The 19,291-nt window shown below is 52.7% G+C and overlaps 7 protein-coding genes across 7 annotated transcripts; 2 read left to right on the top strand and 5 right to left on the bottom strand.

Annotated features, from left to right (window-relative positions):
* Window positions 1-360: 360 nt before the first annotated feature.
* Asppvi_005669 (uncharacterized protein) lies at window positions 361-1,897 on the bottom strand (the record flags this gene model as incomplete). The annotated part of the gene is made up of 2 exons (XM_043301585.1): window positions 361-1,494; window positions 1,547-1,897. 2 exons carry the CDS (start codon window positions 1,895-1,897, stop codon window positions 361-363), a joined length of 1,485 nt encoding a protein of 494 aa, XP_043157520.1.
* Window positions 1,898-2,623: 726 nt separating this feature from the next.
* Asppvi_005668 (uncharacterized protein) lies at window positions 2,624-4,166 on the bottom strand (the record flags this gene model as incomplete). The annotated part of the gene is made up of 2 exons (XM_043301584.1): window positions 2,624-3,781; window positions 3,837-4,166. The coding sequence occupies 2 exons, from the start codon at window positions 4,164-4,166 to the stop codon at window positions 2,624-2,626; spliced, it is 1,488 nt and encodes a 495-aa protein (XP_043157519.1).
* Window positions 4,167-4,676: 510 nt separating this feature from the next.
* Window positions 4,677-5,546, bottom strand: Asppvi_005667 (O-methyltransferase; the record flags this gene model as incomplete). The annotated part of the gene is made up of 4 exons (XM_043301583.1): window positions 4,677-4,745; window positions 4,799-4,944; window positions 4,975-5,108; window positions 5,158-5,546. The coding sequence occupies 4 exons, from the start codon at window positions 5,544-5,546 to the stop codon at window positions 4,677-4,679; spliced, it is 738 nt and encodes a 245-aa protein (XP_043157518.1).
* A 535-nt stretch (window positions 5,547-6,081) lies between these two features.
* On the bottom strand, window positions 6,082-8,102 carry Asppvi_005666 (uncharacterized protein; the record flags this gene model as incomplete). The annotated part of the gene is made up of 7 exons (XM_043301582.1): window positions 6,082-6,883; window positions 6,921-7,049; window positions 7,109-7,131; window positions 7,184-7,367; window positions 7,419-7,748; window positions 7,799-7,960; window positions 8,014-8,102. 7 exons carry the CDS (start codon window positions 8,100-8,102, stop codon window positions 6,082-6,084), a joined length of 1,719 nt encoding a protein of 572 aa, XP_043157517.1.
* Window positions 8,103-8,777: 675 nt separating this feature from the next.
* Window positions 8,778-10,678, bottom strand: Asppvi_005665 (uncharacterized protein; the record flags this gene model as incomplete). The annotated part of the gene is made up of 4 exons (XM_043301581.1): window positions 8,778-9,330; window positions 9,389-9,727; window positions 9,784-10,389; window positions 10,602-10,678. 4 exons carry the CDS (start codon window positions 10,676-10,678, stop codon window positions 8,778-8,780), a joined length of 1,575 nt encoding a protein of 524 aa, XP_043157516.1.
* A 637-nt stretch (window positions 10,679-11,315) lies between these two features.
* Window positions 11,316-12,887, top strand: Asppvi_005664 (uncharacterized protein; the record flags this gene model as incomplete). The annotated part of the gene is made up of 1 exon (XM_043301580.1): window positions 11,316-12,887. One exon carries the CDS (start codon window positions 11,316-11,318, stop codon window positions 12,885-12,887), a length of 1,572 nt encoding a protein of 523 aa, XP_043157515.1.
* Window positions 12,888-14,024: 1,137 nt separating this feature from the next.
* Asppvi_005663 (uncharacterized protein) lies at window positions 14,025-18,599 on the top strand (the record flags this gene model as incomplete). The annotated part of the gene is made up of 3 exons (XM_043301579.1): window positions 14,025-14,432; window positions 14,488-16,851; window positions 16,941-18,599. The coding sequence occupies 3 exons, from the start codon at window positions 14,025-14,027 to the stop codon at window positions 18,597-18,599; spliced, it is 4,431 nt and encodes a 1,476-aa protein (XP_043157514.1).
* Between the last annotated feature and the right edge of the window lie 692 nt (window positions 18,600-19,291).

Here is a 19,291-nt window from a genome sequence, read left to right as displayed (position 1 = left end):
CCTCGGCCCATGCTCCAAAAGAAGTCTTACCCTTCAAACCATTATGGCTGAAGCTGCTTTTTGGAGAGCAATTGCACAAACTGAAAAGTATGGTTCCTTGATTGCACCACCCAATTAGAAGACGAAGAACCGAAAGTCTTTTGGGCCGTATATCTACATATTTGCCATGAACAATAGCAGGTGCTTTCATTTTGAACGCTTGGCCGAAGAAAAGACATGTGGAAATAAAGACAATATTGAAATGGAGAAGTTGGATGCTGAGCGACTATAGAGCGACTGGACCTGGATGAATACGTCTGATACAATAGAAAGCCAATTAAGCCGTTTGGCAAGACCCAGATCGGTGAACCTGGCAACCAGCTACTTCAGGGTCACTGAGGGGATTCTGAATCCGCCTTTGGAGTAACAAGAGAGTCGCCCATGTGTCGCTCTCCATGCACCGAGAGCTTTGTAACGACCATTGAAAGCATAATAGAGGCCGACAATGTTCATATCGCCGAGTTCTGTGTCCACCTCGCGCGAAATATTGATGGCGGGTTGACGGACAATAGGCTGTATAATATACTGAAATTGGTGAGGATAAAGTCGCGGATCCTGCATATCAGCAAGCAGACGTTCCCATTCCTCGCCCAAAAGCTCGTCTCCGAACAAAATACCGACACTTTCCGCATCACGACATGGCTTGATAATGTACTCGTTCTTTAGGTCTGGGTTGCTGCGACTTTGTGAGATTAAGGTTTTTAGTTCGGAAGACCCAGGAAGAATTGTCGGAACAATTCCATCTCGCAAGATGCGTGCTTGTTCAGCGGTGAGAACCTTGTAGTCATTGACCAGGGTGTCAAGCTCCTGGAGAACGACCCCTAAAATCCGCTTGTCGGCTACTAGGAGAATAGTTCGAATATCGTTCACGCACCGGAGTGCTATATGCTGGAGCATCTCCATGCTTAGACGGCGGAACTCGTCCTGGTACAAGTATAGTCCGACCTGACGGACTGGCTCAAGGCTGTCATGGGTGGGATCCTGACTAGCAGTTGTTCCAAGTTGGGGCTTGCTGCATACTGCATACAGGCTGTACCCAGTAGGAGACGTGTCATCAGGGAGGAGACGCAGATCAGAGGGGGTAATGACCCTTGCTGAGACTCCCGCTCGCTCTCTCAATACTTTGCAGATTGCCTCCGACAATTTCGGCTTACCCCAGCCAACCAACATGTGGAACGGCAAGCTGGGATCGAAAAGACCGCAAAGACAATCAAGCAAATGTTCAGGATCAGCTGTTGGCTGTAACACAGGGTGATCCGAAAGCATTCGAGAACAAGCTGTAAGGGCTTGCATTGAATACATGAGGGAGTTTTGGAAAAACCGTGCATTGATTTCGCAGATGCGAAATGATAAATCTCCCTCCTTTGTATTCGAGAGCAGGATATCCGGCCTCCAGTGTCCCATGCGTTCTTTAAACAGTGGGATAACGCCCTCTTTGGATTTTCGGTGTATCCACTGTTGCGTCAGAAGTCAGCAAGGTTTCTGTGCTCTGGGATAGTACGCCTACCCGAAGAAGAGCATCCTCATGAGGCTGCAGCGGCATGCGTTGGCACAGCGAATCGCTCGGCTCAGCCCACCGCTCCACGATATTGGCCACCGCGATCGCAAGTGCCTCTTGCAGCTGCTTTGCGTTCTCGACAAAATATTCCGGGACTAGGAGAGGGTACGGGGACACACGATCGGCATCACTCCATTCTTTGCCAACGTGAGGGTGTGGCGTAGTGAAAGCTGACTTAAACAAGTCTTCTTCATGCTGTTGTCTGTCGGGATGTAGGTCGTCCACGACCACAAGCTGACCTTGCCTGGATGCTGCTACTGCGATCTGCTTTAACTGGGGCAATGTGCCTGTACTTCCCATATTGCGAGACGCTGTCTGGGCTAGAAGAGGTGAATGGATGGGGGAGAAAGGCAGAGAGTGAGACAGAAGGGGAAGATAATGATATGAAACAAAATTCTAAAGAAAGGTGATGCTTGCAAGTCGGGCGGTTGAGGCCTTTTCAACTTGTGGTTTCATATCTACATGCATCCCTTTGCCTGGGTCAATATCTTACTTGAAATAACAGGAGTTAGTTGGGAGCAATGAAATTGACAAGAAGACCCAGCTGGATCGACATGGCAACCTCTGTGGAAATAAATACCAGTAAAGACAACTGTAATGACAAATGGTATCAATCAATTCCGCATACAGAAGACGGGCAGAATTTGCAAAAATGTGTGCCGCTTTCCACCCTCAGCCCTCCTCATAATGATTGGTGCATAACATGGAACAGGTCAAAACAAAAGAAAAAGAAATATGCAACAGCTGGGGTTTACTAGTATTGAACAGAGTTCTCCGCTATCCAAACGGCAAAATATTGACCGATCCAGTTCGGTTTGTTGGGAACACATGGGATGGAGACCTGTCAAACATTGTAGGGGCTTAGGACTTCTCGTCTTTGATGGCTGGCATTATGATATATACGGGTCGGGGGCCAAAATGTGGTATCGCCTCGTGGTCTTCTTTATTTCTCCAATTGGCGAAGCTCAAGTGCTCAGACTTTTATGTTCCACAGGTATCCGTGAACATAGATAGAATGTATATAGGCTATTGGCACGTCAGAGGAATAACTGCGGGAATGCTAAAGGCACCGTGGAATCGAGAGCAAACGCTCCCGCTGTCAGCCCTCCAGACGCCCAACCCAGCGAAACAGCCACCAATGGCATGATATGTTCCCGTCATGCGGCATTGTTGCGGCTCGCTATCATCACACAGCGTCAAACCAAATAAAGCCTGCTCAATAAAAGGCTGCACAACGTATCTCTTGTCAGCAGGCAGTAATGGGTCCGCCAGCCACTCAAGGAGACCCTCAAACTCCTTCTGCCCCAAGTCTTTCCCAAGCAAGATTCCCATTCCGCGGTGTCCTCGGGCAGGTTTGAGAAGATAGCTATCCTTAGATACGGAACCCTCGCGGATCTGCCGCAAGAGGAGTCGAATGTCATCGGAGCTGGGCAAAATGGTATGCACGATGCCCTGTCGGAGGATCTCCGCCTGGTCAGCCGTAAAGACGTGCTGCTTGTGCACGAGAGCGTCCAGCTCTTGCCGGATTATGCCGAGCATGCGTTTGTCGCTGACCAGGAAGATGTTGCGCAGGTCGCAGATTCCATCCACGGCGAGCTGCTGTAGCACTTCCGAGGAGATGTCGCTGTAATCCTGATGCGACAGCTGGAGTCCGACTTGATAGATTCGTTCCAGAGGCTCGCCTGTGGGGGATGCGATTCCCTGGCCGTCTGGACTTTCTGCGGATCCGGCCGAGGCTACGCAACACAGAATCCGACCCGTCGGGGATGAAGAATCCGGCGCGAGACGTAGGTCTGTCGCGCGGATCACTCGCGGTATCTTGCCTGTTCGCTTTTTGTAGAAGGAACTGAACGCGTCGATGGGGTCAGTGATACCCTCGTGCCAGATAACATGGAGAGGGAGGTCCGGATTGAAGAGCGAGACCAGACTGTCCACCATCTTGTCCGCGGTCGAAGCGAGTTCTAACCCATCCGGAAGTGCTATTTCGCTTGCAGCCGCTGCATGGAACATACAGACGCTCTTGATCATCGAGTTGAAGGGAGAACGAGCGTTGATCTCGCAGATCTTGAACGGTAAGCTGGTGTTGGAATCTGCCCCTGCCGGGAGGAGCAGGTCCGGCCTCCAGTGGAGCGGGCGCTCATTGTAACGTGGCATCAGGCTCTGTTTCGACCTTTCATGAACCCACTAGACATCGGTTATTGTAAGCCTTGCGGCACAGTGAACACAGGAGGGTGCCGACCTTCAATACACTCTCCTCGTGCGGTTCCAATGGCATGCGACGGGGAAAGTCGGCTTCACTGTCCTCCCACCATCGATCCAGGATGTTTGATATAGCAACAAACAGCAGATGCTGAAATTCTTCCAGGTGTTCAATGAAGCTTCTCGGCATGAGAATAGGGTGCGGTGATATCTTCTCCGCGTACATTGAGGACAGTTCCATGTCGCTGATGAAGCGCAACATTGCGGCGTCGTATGCATCGCGCTCCACTAGACGGTCACCATGAGCTGCGTCAATTGACGAGGTTGGAGCTGCAACGCTTTTCGTTGCCTTTAAAGAAATTTGGTACATAGTAGTGGTTGCGGTAGTTGTTTCACTGTAGATCAGGTCTTATGGAGTGCTTAAAGGGAATCAAGAAGAACGCAATGAATTCTGCTTTCATATGGATAATATACTCTTATTACACTTGAGATGTTCAAAGTACAGTTCCTCTTCCAAGCTATCAAGGGCCTGACTAAAAGGAATGGTTGGCGATGGATCTCTGGATCTTGGGTGGAAATAATGGGTTGATTCCATGCCGTGGGGCATGGCATCCTGGGACCAACATTGCGGACCAACATTGCAATGGAAAAGAGTGGTATTTTTGCAATCAATACCTGTCACATGTAAATTACACGGAAAATGGTATGAAAGATTGGGTATGCAAGATCCTGGCTTAGATCCTACCGCTCTTCAGCTACGCCTCGTATGCGACCCGTGCCTCGTTACTAAGGGAACTACAGGAGATAGGTCACAATCATCTTTTGCTTATGGTTTCGGAATTAATAATTCAAACTCTCAAAGTTTGGCAAATTTTCAGGATCACGACTTGATTTTGATCATAGTCACCCCGTTGAAAATTGGAAGCAAGAGGACATCCAGTCGAGGATGCTAGACAACCTTGTTAGCATTGTACTTGGAACTCTGCCCCGGAGAGAGCATACCTTGACTGCCCATTCATTGAACTCATGCACATTATCGGCATGCTGAAGGCTGTATTCAATATCTTCCCGCGCCGAATGGGKGTTCGCAGGCGATCTATCTGCCACCAGCCCGAGATGGATCGCTGTCATATCCATTACTCCCTGACCTATACAGAGCAGTGACAGGGGATACATACTGTCATCCGCAAGGATAATCCCATTTTCCGCCAGAAGATGCCTCTCCAGAATAATCTCCACGTACTCGATATACTCCGCCTTCCGAGCGTCGACGTAGATGATATCAAATGGCGCAGCGTTGATCTCTCGCAACCTTCACCATACCTTAGCTGCATTTGTCCTAAAGTTCACGGCTCACTCACGTCTGTAGCGCAGGTCCCTCGACCAGTTGAATCTTTCCCTCCGGATCGTACTTGGCGAACGCTTCCTTGCTTGCCGCAATCGCCCGGGGACCGGCCTCACACGTCCACACCTCCCCGCCTACGGCCTTCATCCCCTCCTTCCACGCCAGCGCGCTGTATCCCGTGAACGTCCCGATCTCGAGCACCCGTCTCGCGCGGCGGTCGCTCGCGAGAAAGATGCACATTTGGGCCTGGAGCGGACAGCACATCATATACGAGGTCTGGAACTTTTCGACTGTCCATGCTGCGTGCTCGGCGAAGAGGGGTGGGAGACCTGTGGAATGGGAGTAGCAGTACTTGTCGACTGTGCTTGCAGTTTGATCTGGGAAGGGAATGATACTCTCGTACATTTTTGTGTGGGCTGAGGCGATATCTCTTCTGTGCAAATGGGAATTGACAGCGGCCAGGAGTGTTTCTGCAGAGTTATGTATAGTGATGGCTGCACAGAGTAATTCAGTAGATTAATTGAGTATTCTTCTAAACATGTAAGCACATACAATAATGATACACCTTTTACTTACACTGCTTGAGGATTGATGCCAGCGGGTCTGGTCTACATTGCAGCTGGGGTCACTGTACAGCCATGCACGCCTCGGAAGTTTTGATCTGTGTAATACTTGCACTCGATTCTCCAAGGCTACTTAATACGGTACGGTCTTGAGTAGAATCGGCATTCGTCCTGCATTGGTATGAAAATTCGTCCTGTATTTATGGCTGAATTTAAAGACAATAACCATAGATCGGTTGAGGATCGGCCCGCCACAAGCCGAAAACAGGTCTCAATCTTTGACTACCGCAGAGCTATTGATTTTTAGCCTGTATTTTTTGGGCCACTGGAAAGATACAGGAGTCGAATTCATCTGATGAGCTCTTGCCGATCTCAAGCTATGCATGCTTCATCACCTCAAAAATCGGCTGCAGATAGCCTGTCAATCCTGCAACATCCTCCAGCTCGCCACACCATCCCACATACTGGTCTGGGCGAACCAGCACCACACCGCCCCGTTCGCTGATCCCAGCCTCCTCATAGCTCGTCTGCATGTCGCAATAGACCCGGTTGTAGTCTCTTCCCGTGGGCTCATAAACAGGGAAGAAAATGTTCGCCATGCTCGCAAGCTCAATCGCTGTCTTGTGGGTCCGGTGCACGGCAATAACATTGAACTTTCCCATCGAGGCCGGGACAATCTGTTCCTCGATTTGCTCCAGCGCAGCGCCAAAGGTGTTGAATCGATTCAGTTCCTCTGGCTGGGAGAGATCTCCAGCAAAAACAATGACGTGAAATCTTCCTTCGCTTTTGAGAAGTGATTGTATTGAATAGGCTTTCCCTGTTGCATGATTAGACACGTTCAACTGCGGGAAGCGCTTCCCTGGTGTCACAGCGTCAGGCCTGCGTTCTTTTTCCGTTGCTGCGGTAAGAAGCGGGTCTTGGTAGTGGACGGCAAAGCCTTGCATGGAAGGCTGTAAGGCCTCCTCGCGCTCCTGCATCCAGGCCGGCTCTGAGCCTGTGACAGTGACCGCGTCGAAGAGCTGCAGATGAAAGCGATCTGTTTCAATCAGTTCTTCCGCAACAGGGCGTCGCTCTGTCTCGTAGGTTGATAGAATAGCAGGGTTCAGTTGTTTTTTGAGCACTCCGGCGAGTTTCCATCCCAGATTGTACGAGTCTCTTGGTGTAGCATTAGTATGGGAGCTGCAAATCGTCAGTCAGTAGAGAAAGAGGCACATACTGCATGCTGATGTTCATGCCTAGACCAACCAGCGGAGAGTGGTTGTGCACAGCATCGCCGACGAGGAAGACGCGATCATGCTTGGTCATCCCATTGCTTAAATAGTGAGCTACAGTATAGCTTGACCACCTACACTCTTTGGTGGTTAGTAGAAGTCACAACAGCGACATAATAAGCTTATAACCCACCATTCACAACGCGTGACAGTAAACTACAAAGGTCATGATTAGCGCAATTTTGCTATCTCATTCGGAATCACTCACTGTATAAGGCCTCAGCAGGCTCCGTAGTTTCTGAATAATGAGCTCTTGCGTAATGGACGCAGCAGGAAACTCCTCCTCATCGGCGCGATTTAGCTGGACGTAGAAACGGGTCAGGCCGCGCTCCCGCCGAAGGAAGAAGAGTCCTCCTTCGCCGTAGCTGTTGACTGTCGTGCATATCCGGATGCTGTAAGTACATCAGTGACCTCCAGCTCAAATTGGATTGCCGTCAACTTACTCTGGAAAGTCCGACACAACGACCAGATCCGTGACAGCCCAGACGGATCGAGTCCGCGTCCCCTCCATCCGGAATCCCAGTTGCTTCCTGGTCCACGAGCGTGCTCCATCCGCCCCAATGACATATTTCGCCCGGACCAGTTCCTCGACACCGTCATCATGGCGCAGACTAAGCACACAGGGATGACTGTCTGGATCACCCAGCGCATCTTCATTGACAACAAGTGAGGTCGGCGCAGTTTCATATTCGATCCGAACAAAAGGTTGCTCTGAGATATGCTCCTTGATGATCCGTTCTATGATGCCCTGCTGTAGCAGTCCCGGCCCCCATCTGTGTGCATCATGAGATACCCGCTCGACAAGTTCCAATAAAAAACTTACCTGCAGCGCACCGGGGTAGGATTATCCATCCGATCGGATCTGGCGAGAGTTCCCTCGGCGTTTCGACACCAAAGCGCCCACCCCGTGATGGGCTCCCATACCTGCGTGATCTCCTGATCGAGGCCGAAACTCTCGAACATCTCCATTGAGCGTGGGTGGATACTGTGCCTCGAGTGAGCTGCGTCGTTTTTCAGGAAAGCTGAGCGTAGGCTTACCCGTCCGCACCGCCAACCCGAAGCTGATATGGTCGTTGCTCGACAAGGCGTGTGGTGACACCGCATTTGGTCATCCACATGGCGGCCATTAGGCTGGGAGCCGTCAGTACTGGTCTATCATGGGTTCCGTGTTCCCACGAAGAGATTTCTGCAGAGAACCTTACCCTGCCGGGCCCTATGGCGAGTAAGTACCAATATGATCTTGCGTGTGAGGCAACTTACCGCCCCTATAATCAACACATCCACCGCAGACTCTTTCTTGGTCATCTTAGTGAAAATTAGTCAAGGTCTCCTGCAGAGATGCTTGGACTACTTTTGCTGGCTCTGATAGACTTTGAGAGTCGTGATGTCTGTGTATAATCACAACTAGTAGACCCGATACCAAGCAGCAGACCTTAACCGCGACGGCTTAAAGGGTGCCTGGTTCATGGATGTGCCTCACAAGCCTTATTCCACAGGACAGCATTTCGCCGATCCACTTGTGACAATACAGGAACAGTATGCATTATGGCAGTACTCATCACTCCTAGTACCCAGCTCATCTTTCCATTTAGAGGACTCTTTATCAATTTACGTGATCGTTATGTGGTGTAATACAATACAGGAATGACACTGAATCAATTGAAAATACATAATCTTCAAGCTTTACGACTGAAAACGAGTGTAATGTAATAACCTCGATGTATCCCTATGTTTGTTTCCTTATATACTCCTAAATCAGGCACTCTGTAATGCTATAGGCTATATAGTATATGGCTGCAAAATCAACATCTCTGACCCATCTTCTCTCTCATTTCCACATCTTGCAACGCCCGACCAACCCGCTCAGCCAAATCGCCATAATCCTCCAGCCCAACGCTCAGCCGCACAATATGCTTCGGGACCCCATGCGCCGCCGCCCAGTCCTGTTCCTTCGCATGCGCCAGCGCCGAATACGGGATGGAAATCGACAAATTCGTGCCGACAGTAGGCCCCTTCCACACATCAAGGTTGTCGTAGAAGACCACCGCGCTCGCGGGCTCGCGGAAGACGACGCTGAGGAGGAATCCGTATCCGCCGTCGGGGCGGCGGTACTGCTCGTACAGAGGGGCGGTGGCGACCGTGGTGGGATAGTTGACGGATTCGACGGATGGATGGGACTTGAGGAAATTGGCAATCTGCAGGGCGGTCGTGCTGCATTTGTGGACGCGGGCTGCGAAGTCGGAGGAGTTGTGCGCCATTGTCTTTGCATCGAGGGGGAAGTAGAGGTCCTCGTAGGTTTTGTTTAGAAGGGCACGGAGAGAGCTGTAGCGGCGGGAGTTGGGGTTGGTCATGAGGCTGTAGTGGTTAATATCGGCAGAACGAGCTGTGAGTGTCCAACAGGTTGAATGCATACCTCCCTCCCATGACGTTGCCTGCGCCGCTGAAGATCTTGGTCAAGCTGGTGACGATGACATCGACATATGGCAGGATATCCACGTTGACGGACGTGCCAAGTGTATCATCACACACGACGACGAAGCCAAATCGGTTGGCGAGATCTCGGATGCGGTGCAAATCCGGCGTAGACAATAGAGGATTGGACGTGATCTCGCAGAACAGCACCGTGTATCGAGTCCCTGAAACCAGCAAGGACTCGAGTGTATCGAGATCCTCCTTAGAGCCATGGCCGTACATGGTGTAGCGCTTGAACCCACAGCCTTGTACGCAATGAGGAGTACCGGAGTACGGCCACCTATCATCTCATCAGCATATTACCTTGTGCAAGATGATTCATATTGAGTGACTCACCCGTACACCACAGCGCCAGAGTCCTCCGATGTCCGAGCGAGCGCGCGGGCAATGGCGCTGATTGCAGCCATCCCAGTTGCATAGAGAAATACATCGTCATTTCCGACGGGTTTCAAGGCTGGATCTGCTGATGTCGCTGAGCTGGCAAGCCTGGACTTGATATCCATTTTGTCTTGGGTAGAGAAGGCAATCCACTCTGGAATGGTCATGGCACTCAGATCATGGGAAGCTGGACCCACAGTCTGATATTCAGAGTGATCCGAATCAGAATTCATGAAGGAAAACAGAGATACGCAGAACTCGGCATGTCTGCTGGAGATGCCATCTCCGAACCATTCCCAGAACTCGAACGCCACTTCTTCGTGACTTCCCTGAAACAAGACGACTGAGAACGCAGCCCATTTTGCCATCTCAGGAACTGCCTCACGAGGAAGCTGGAACCGCGCCATGTGCGCCGATACTGAGGGATCTGCTTTCTGTAGTCTTGCGACAAAACGCTCAGCAGCTTCCTGGGATGGAAACGCTCGACACACCGTCTGCACCGGGCACTTGAATCTGGCCAGAACGGCATCGTGCAACCCTCTCACATAGTTATGAATATCAAACCTGGAAAAGATTGTCAGATATCGAAAACATTACTAGGCTAGAGCGCAGAGATGCGGTCAGGTACAACCTAGGATAGCTGGTTCGTAGTTGGCGTATAGCCCAGTCCGCACCGGCCATTACGGCAGTCACAGCCTCCCAGGCGGGCAGGGAAACGCTTATAGCCTGAAACGTGTCAGTATGACGCTGTAGCCATCGATGTTAGATTGACGTACGTGAGGTTCATTTGGTGGTTGAGGAGCTCCCAGTGGCAGGGTGCAAGAACCAGAGAAGGAAATACGGTCACTCCCATGTTGAGCCGATGCAGGGCCCAGTCCATCCATTATCAAAGCTGTCTCTTGTGTCTGGTGATACTGAGGTTATCTGTGGTCAAGGTCGCGTTCGGGCAGGGCGGTCCCTAGATCAGCAGTGACCTTTGGAGGGCAACTCGAACGTAAATGCGTCTTCGATCCTGGACCTGCTGGGAAACTGCAGATCTTGCCTTAAACCTTCTCCAAGCTCAGGTACGAGGTACCGGTATTGAGGTAATTTTCAATTCGATTACTCCTTCGCCATCGACATCACCACACATGGCACAAGGGATGAATCTACAGCTGCTGTGGATCCTCGCAGCACCTATTCTCCACTGGTTGCTGAGAGCATCAACTCTGAACAAGGTCGGCGCCAATAGAATGATACCATTGACGGTGTCTCAAGCCCATGCCATGAAAATAATTATGCAACAATCAGGATCCGTAAAGATGGCTGCTATGTCTTAGTACGTAGAGTTCCTGCAGCCACATCTCACTCTCCTGCCGCTCAATAGTAGAGTTAGACAGACATATTGTCTAGTCGACGAGGTAGAATACATCACATAGGCTGCAAATTCCCATATCTTATCTTCTCCGATAATGCGAATATCACACAGACATTCCAGAAAGCTAGATACCATGGACGACAGTATCCCAGTTGCCGACCTCCAGCACCAAGCTGGATCCCTAGCCGCCATTGCCTTTCACAATATCGAACACTGCACACAAAAGATCTCGTCTGCGATCCGAGGATATCACCATCTCCCCAATACGGGGGCTGAACACAGCAACAACGACGAGGCCCATGACGCAGCGAAATATACCAAGGCATTCATCAAAGGCCGCAAGGTGGCCGTCAAGGTCGCCAACCTCATTAACCGTGGCAAAACTACTCACCCAGTCCCGTTGAGGGTGTCTGGCAGCGGGTTGGTCGGAGGGTCACCCTGTGAAGGGCACGCGCGCCTGATCGAGGGAATTACCTGGTTCGAAAAGACTCAATTCAATCACCAGTCCCTCAGGCCCGAAAGAAATCATCCCACAGCCACACATTACCTGCATTTTTCAACTCCACTGGCGCAGATTATTCCTGGGGCAGAAGGGAGGACGCAACCCATGGACCTCGTGCAGGATATCACCGTTATCTCGGGTATGTGCCTCTGGGCATCAAGGATCATCCAGTCGAGTATGCCACGGKGTCAACGGCTCGACATATCCAGACTCCAATCTGCCAAAGTCACCCTATACGAGGTTGAATACCTCGCTCGCGCGGTCCCAGTCATCGCCGACCTGGCTGCGGTACTATCCGCAAATAATCAATACCAGCCAACGCCACTGAGCATCCGCCTCGACATCCCCAGCTTCCACTACTACCACTCCCTCGAGGAGCGTCTCCGTGACGGATGCTGCACCTTCCCCGAGGCACTGCAATGGATGCACGCCGTCGAGGAGCGCCACCACCAGCTGTCGCGGGTATTCCGCCGCCTCGTCGACCACGAGCTATCCCGGCGGTTGGGTGGGACTCCTCACCGTCGGAAACTGGATATCCAGGTCTCACCTTTAGCGGACCTGGTATGCCAACAGATCTGTGACTCCTTGGCCAACAGCATCCTCCCCGATCTGGATGATATCCTGCGCGTTCTAGAGACGGAAGACGCTACCTGGGCCCGTTTCTACGCGCTGGTCCCGAAGAACGAGCGGGTGACCGACTTCCGGGGTCTGAGCTATCTTTTCTACGTGTACCAGGTACTGAGGCCGGCTGTGGAAGAAACTCAATGCGCCGCAGAAAGTGGCAATGGCGACGCAGCAACAAAATTACTGATCAGTGTCGATGACGCGTTCGAGCGCCGGATCTACTCGCGGAGTCAGAAACTGCTGAAGAAGCTGCGGGCATCGCTGCCAGCATCTGCGGCTGCCCCTCATCTACTCGAGGTTTATCTATGTCGACGTATATTTATCAACAGCAATGAGACAGGGTCGAATCTCTACCTGGATGACCCGTCGCCTGAGCCATTTCTGTTGCGACTGTGCCAAGGACTGGCTGCCGAGGAGAAGCAGAAGCAGCAACTTGTCCGAGCTCAGGATCAGGATCGACATCAATGGCGCTCTGAGACGGTCAAGCTGGATGCATTCGATGTGGTTGAGGGGTTGTATGGATCTTACCTGGCTGAAGTGCTCAAGGACTTGTTTGCAGAGGTGGGGCTGGGAGCTTAGCGCGGACGCCTTCGCTTTGGAGTAATGGTAATACGGAGTATACAGCGGAATTCTTAACTGGTTTTTGTGACTTGCAAAAAGTGTCGCGTATCTTTCAAGTTACCGTACGGTTATAACGCCATCTGGTACTTACCTGCACGTCGTTCCTCGATTAGGCAAGGGGTAAGATAAAAATCCTCTATGCCAAGGAAGGAATGCGAGGTCCGGACTGTGAACCCAGCTTGCCGGATGAACTGAAGTTTTGCCAGATCTCACGGTAAATGCGGCCCAGACCATAAAATGTCTCGATCTGCAACCTGCAGTGTGATGTTCCCAACTTCCCAGATGCGTTCATGCAGATCTCTTGAGGCCCACAGGGCTGACCGACGAATTGGGCGCCAGAATAACGCACCGTGTTACTGGGATCAGCCAGCCAAGGTCCTGGGTTAGCCTATCGTCAAACTGCAGACAGAGCCGATACGTAGTCTGTGCGAGATCTGACAGGTTGCGCAGTGGACTGTGACAGCAAAGTGATACATACATACAGGGGGCATGAATTGACTTTGCCCAAGTGGCGACACGGAACCGCTTCATGCTGGAGATTGGAACGAACCGCTCTAATGCCCGGAAGTGCGTAGGATAGGTCAACCAGAAGCTGAGGGAATTCAACTAAGGGCGGGCCACAAGTCAATAGTTACTCAATACGCGGTTCGCCGATCATCGAATAATACTCGATGTAGAGTATATTGTCTCTAATCCATGATGTTCACATCCTGCCTTCTCCTTTCGTCATATGTCTACGTGGCAAGATCTCCGGTCCACATCTAATAGAATGGCGGCAGCCTACTGACACGTTCGTTGCGCTATTCCCCTGTTCTCGAATCTGTCCCCAGTCAATAGCTCGAATTGATCTCGCAAGGCGGATAGCTCCCTAGCTGGATCACAGCACAAGTCCATATGTGAATCCCAGTATCTGTAACTTGGTAGAACTCCAGTAATCCAAAGAATGTGATTTCCGCCAGTCTACTCCTTCCAAACATCGATTGGGCCCTACTCAATCTGCAAAGATTAACAGACTTTGCTTGACCGCTATGGTTCTTGTGTAGTTCCTACCAAGTTGCTCTACTTTCGAAGTTCAAGCTCTACGGAGACTTGCTAATGGAGTCCACTCCTCAGATTCTACCTGGGCTTCAGGAACCCTTGTTTGGTCAGCGAAATAGCTCTGTTCTGTTCCTGACGCAAAATGTGTCTCCCGCGCGGGTGAGCGCAGTGGGACTACTTGCCGTCATCTTGCTGGGAGCATACGCAGACAGGTATCTGATCCCAATAATATGGCGCAGCAAGCGTAAAACAATGCGTCTACTGACCGAGTTCTACGCGGATCAAGACGGAGTGGCGACGGCGGATTCTATCAAAAAGGCCTCAGCCTCAGCGTGGAATATCCACCGCCTGACGGGGGCATGTGTTGGACTTGGTGGCGGGATCTCCATCGCGAAGATTGCACTGTCTCTGAGACTTCAACGGCGCGCTGTGTCGGTGATAGACTCGTTGCAAGTTGTTATCTGGGTGAGTTGACATTTGTACCGGATAAGCAATCCAACTAATAAAGTCGAATCAACAGGCATTTCTGGGCCTGCAATGTAGCGCTCTGTTTCTCCGTCTCCCGGCTCCTGCACCTTACTCAATTGCATTGCGCGCTGCGCTTAGTTGCGCGGTGGCGGTCATTGTCCTCTTCGTGCAGCTAAATGACCTTTACGATGCAAATGAACATTTGACGCTGGAAAGCCTCCTCATCGGGCTTCAAATTGCTGCGAGTCTCTGCGCAATTGTCTCGAATCTCCTGGTCCCGCGCCGGCCCGATTTATTTCACCACGGGACTCCCGTGGATCGAGAATACTCGACCTCCTACCTGGGATGGCTGAGCTTCAGCTGGATAGCGCCATGGCTGAAAACGATGAAAACATGCACAGTGCGGATCAGCAACTTGCCCCAGCTCGGCTACAGCTTGCGGGCTGAGAGTGCACTCCGCACATGCTTTCAGATGATGAGCGGTGGAACTGCCGGCGCTCAAGGGTTATGGGTGGTGATTCTACGGTCCGAGCTTGGTCTTCTGTCCTGGCAGGGGATCATCACGCTGAGCTCATCCCTCCTGGGATTCGTGCCCCAGTTCGCCGTGATGAGGATTCTCGCGACGCTAGAGAACGACCGGCAGGGTGAAAGAGACGAGGCCCGCTTATACACGTTCCTCGTCCTTCTCTGCGCTTCAACCATGGTAACAGCTATCCTGGATAGCTTGAAGTATTGGATCTCGTACGGCAAGCTTTCCATCCGCGTGCAGCAGCGGCTGACAGTAGCCCTCTTCGACAAGGCCGTTCGCCGGAATGTAGGCCCGGCATGCTCGTCGAAGACAGGCAGAGCGAAGGGAAATAATGTCGACGGTCCGTTGAATCCTATCAGCTTGGCGGCGGTGGATGCGAAGACCGTCGCAGACTTCGTCAGCATGACCTTTCAGCTCTACGAAACGCCGGCAAAGCTGCTTGTGGCATCAGTTTTCCTGTGGAATCTTTTGGGTTGGGAAGGCCTGCTGGCCTGTGGGATCGTCCTCGTTCTCACAGGCTGCGGCAACTCGTACACTGTCAAGAGATATTCTCAGAGTCAGCGCAATCTGCACCAGTCCCGCGACCAAAGATTGACTCTCGTCACGGAGGTGCTACGGGGCATCCAGCATGTCAAGTTCGCCGCCCTTGAGGACCGGTGGGAAGGGCGAGTCGGTGACCTGCGCGGCCAGGAGATGCGCGCGCAATGGTCCGCGTATCTGTGGCAGACCTTCCTGTTCTCTCTGTACTTTCTGAGTCCGATTCTGCTCTCGGTGGCGGGTCTGGGGGTGGCACTGCTGAGAAACCGTGATCTGACTGCGACCACTGCCTTCACGACGATCACTGTGCTGAATTCTATTGAGATGTCGCTGAGCGTGCTGCCAGATACTGTCTCAATGTTCGCCAACGCGTTTGTGAGTATGCAGCGCCTCAGCCTCTTCTTCGCGGAGCCCGACCACGTGTCGAGCGTGATGCCGTCCGAGGTGATTGAATTCCGGGAAGCGACACTGGCATGGCCATCGTCCCCAGCGTCCCTTAGCGGCGTGAATCTAAGATTCCCCACGGGTGCATTGAGCATCATCACCGGCGCCACAGGAACGGGGAAGAGTCTCCTCCTGGCCGCCATCCTTGGAGAATCCGATCTACTCGCTGGTACGATTAGCGCCCCGACTCCGCTGTACATCCAGTCTGAGACCGGTCAATACTCGCGTGGCCGGGTAGCATACGTTCCCCAGGCCCCATGGATTGAGCGAGGAACGATCAGAGACAACATTCTGTTTGGAACCCCCTTCAGCGCGGACAGGTACGCGCTGGTCCTGTTTGCCTGCGCCCTGGAAAAGGATCTGGAGCGGTTACCTGCCGGAGACCTCACGGGGATTGGCACTGACGGCGTCAATCTGAGCGGTGGGCAGAGATGGCGGGTGAGCCTTGCGCGGGCACTGTACAGTCCCGCGCAGACCCTCCTGCTAGACGATTTCTTCAGCGCCGTGGATGTGCATACGCGGGCCCACCTGCATCGTCATGCGCTGATGGGAGAGATCGCCCGCGGGAGGACCCGGATTCTTGTGACGCATCATGTCGATGTTTGCCTGTCCTCGGCGGAATATCTGGTGTCTCTGGGCAATGGCACTGCGGTTGCGATGTCGGTGGAGGATGCTCGACGGGAGCAATTGGGCAAGGTGCACCCTGTGGTGACCGTTGATAATGAGGGCCTGCAGGAACCTGAGCCTCAGATAGAACATATTCAGGCTTCTCGTAGAGATGACGAGGAAACCGCAGGATTGAGCTGGGACGCACTTCAGGCATACGCGGCCCGAGGAGGTTCACCATTCTTCTGGGTTCTGGTAATCGTGTCCTTTGTCGGCTATAGCGGACTCTTGCTGGGTCGGGTGAGCCATAAGCTTTCTTTCTTTTTTTCCCCCCCCTTTTTCCTTTTCTCCCCGCGGTTGTTTAATTCGGTATGGCTGATATTCCTCAGGCCTGGTGCATCAAGCTCTGGACCAGCCGAAATGCCAGCACACCAGAACCCGATCATCTGCAATATTATCTTGCCGTCTACCTTGGGCTATCCCTCATCACTGGCATGGTTGGAATCACCCGCTGCTATCTCATCATCTGCGTTGCCTTTCGAGCTTCCCAGCGCCTGTTCAATCAGATGCTCCATACAATCCTCCGCGCCCCGCTGCAATGGCACGCTGCCGTCCCCTCTGGCCGCATTCTGGCCCGGTTCTCCTCTGATGTGAGCGTGATCGATTCCCGGCTGGCAAGAGACCTGCGCAACACCCTCGACCGCGTCGCCGATGTCGCCATGGCCCTTGCGGCAGGGTCCTTCGTGAGCCCCCTCGTCCTACTCGTCGCAGCTGCATTGGTCCTTCTGTATCATCGCTTCGCACACACCTACTTGCGCGCATCTCGCATGCTTAATCGCCTCACCAGCGCCGCTAAAGGCCCCATCTACGGCCACTTCGATGCCTGTCTGGCCGGACTCCCCGTCATCCGTGCCTTCGGCCGCGTCGATGCCTACCGCCAGTCATTCCTCGACAAGGTCGACGACCACAGCCGGGCATACTTCTCTCTCCGCCTGCTCAACCGCTGGCTGGGTTTCCGCATCAACATGATCGGCGCGGGATTCTCCGCCGCCTCCGCCGCGTTGATTGTCTCACTGCGCGACGTCGATGCCGGCACCGCCGGGTTCGCGCTCAGCTTCACCATGCAGATCTCCGCCTCCATCGGGCTGGTCATCCGCTACTACGCCTTCCTCGAACAGGATATGAATAGCGTGGAGCGGGTGCGAGAGTACGCGCGGCTCGAGACGGAGCGGTACGAAGGCCGCGATGCGCCCGCCAGCTGGCCCACCCGGGGTCGTATCGAGGTCTCCGATCTGGCTGTGCGACACGCGCCGCACCTACCTTCCGTGCTGCAGGGCATCACTTTCCGGGTGGAGGAGGGCGAGCGAGTGGCTGTGGTAGGCCGCACGGGTGCCGGCAAGTCCTCGCTTGTTCTGGCGCTGTTTCGGATCCTTGAAGCGGCACAGGGTCAGATCTTGGTGGATGGCATTGATATCTCGCAGCTGAAACTCCAGATGCTCCGCGGTAGGATTGCAGTTATTCCGCAGGATCCGGCGATCTTCCGCGGGACGATCCGTTCGAATCTGGACCCGTTCGACGAGCACGAGGAGAGCGAGCTCCTTGAGGCGCTGGAAAGCGTCCGGTGGACGCTTGACGCTCCGGACGCATCCGGTGAGCGTTCGCCTCTGGATCGCCTGGTGGCGGCCGGGGGGAGCAACCTCTCGCAGGGCCAGCGCCAGCTGCTCTGTATCGCGCGGGAGATCGTCTGGCGACCCAAGGTCTTGGTGCTGGATGAGGCGACGTCGGCGGTGGACAAGCAGAGTGACCGGCTGATCCAGCAGTGCGTCCGGACGGTCTTTGGGGGCGGCTCTACCACGCTGCTGGTCGTTGCGCATAGGCTGAGCACGGTGGCTGATTTTGATCGGATCCTGGTGCTGGATGCTGGCAGGGCGGTTGAGTTTGGGACTCCGCTGGAGCTGATGGAAAGGGAGAATGGGATCTTTCGGGAGATGGTCGAGCAGGATCAAGAGAGAGTCGTACTGAAGGAAATGATTGCCAGAGGGAGATGATTGTATATTACATATTCTCGAGTTCATTGTATTATTTTCTCTACTGCCACCCCGAGGTTACTATATTCTACACTGGAAGGACCTCAGTTCAGCTTATTGAACTGTGTTCTACTGATCCAACTTTATCGTCTGATAGCTGACCACAATTTCTTACGTAGGTCATTCTGATGCACCATCGAAAGTCAAACGAGTTCAAGGCAGAAGTACCAATGAGGACAATGGCTCATGCAGGAACCGGGTTCTCCTCTGGTTGACCCCGGTGGTTACTTTCTAGGAAGTGCATGATGGTGGTACCTTGCGAGTCGACGTGCTTCGGTAAAATACATCGACAAATACAAATACTCTAGTGTGGTATTCAGGCACTAGTAACAGATACAAATACAATAGTTCGTTCACGCTAGACGAGTCAAATGAGCTACAGTATATCCCCCACAGGACCATCTTGGGTAAAGAAGGCGACTGGCTCAGAGAAGTTCCATGTACAATGAAGATCTTATCCATGTCCGTCAGAGCTAAATAATCATGGTCTTGGTAGATACAGGTCAGGAGCAGATCGATCGCCGCCCCTCGGAGTGGATAGAATGGCCTGTGCGATACTCCATATGTCATGCCATACGAAGTAAATTTTGCATTATGCAATATCCGGTGGTCTTGATATGAAGTTGCCCTCTGCAGCAGCCGAGGAAGTTCAT

Source organism: Aspergillus pseudoviridinutans (genome assembly GCF_018340605.1).
Source record: "Aspergillus pseudoviridinutans IFM 55266 DNA, scaffold_4, whole genome shotgun sequence".
In the NCBI taxonomy this organism is placed as follows: Eukaryota; Fungi; Ascomycota; class Eurotiomycetes; order Eurotiales; family Aspergillaceae; genus Aspergillus; species Aspergillus pseudoviridinutans.
Note: the sequence above shows the minus strand (reverse complement) of the source record. Positions and strands in the feature narration are given on the sequence as shown.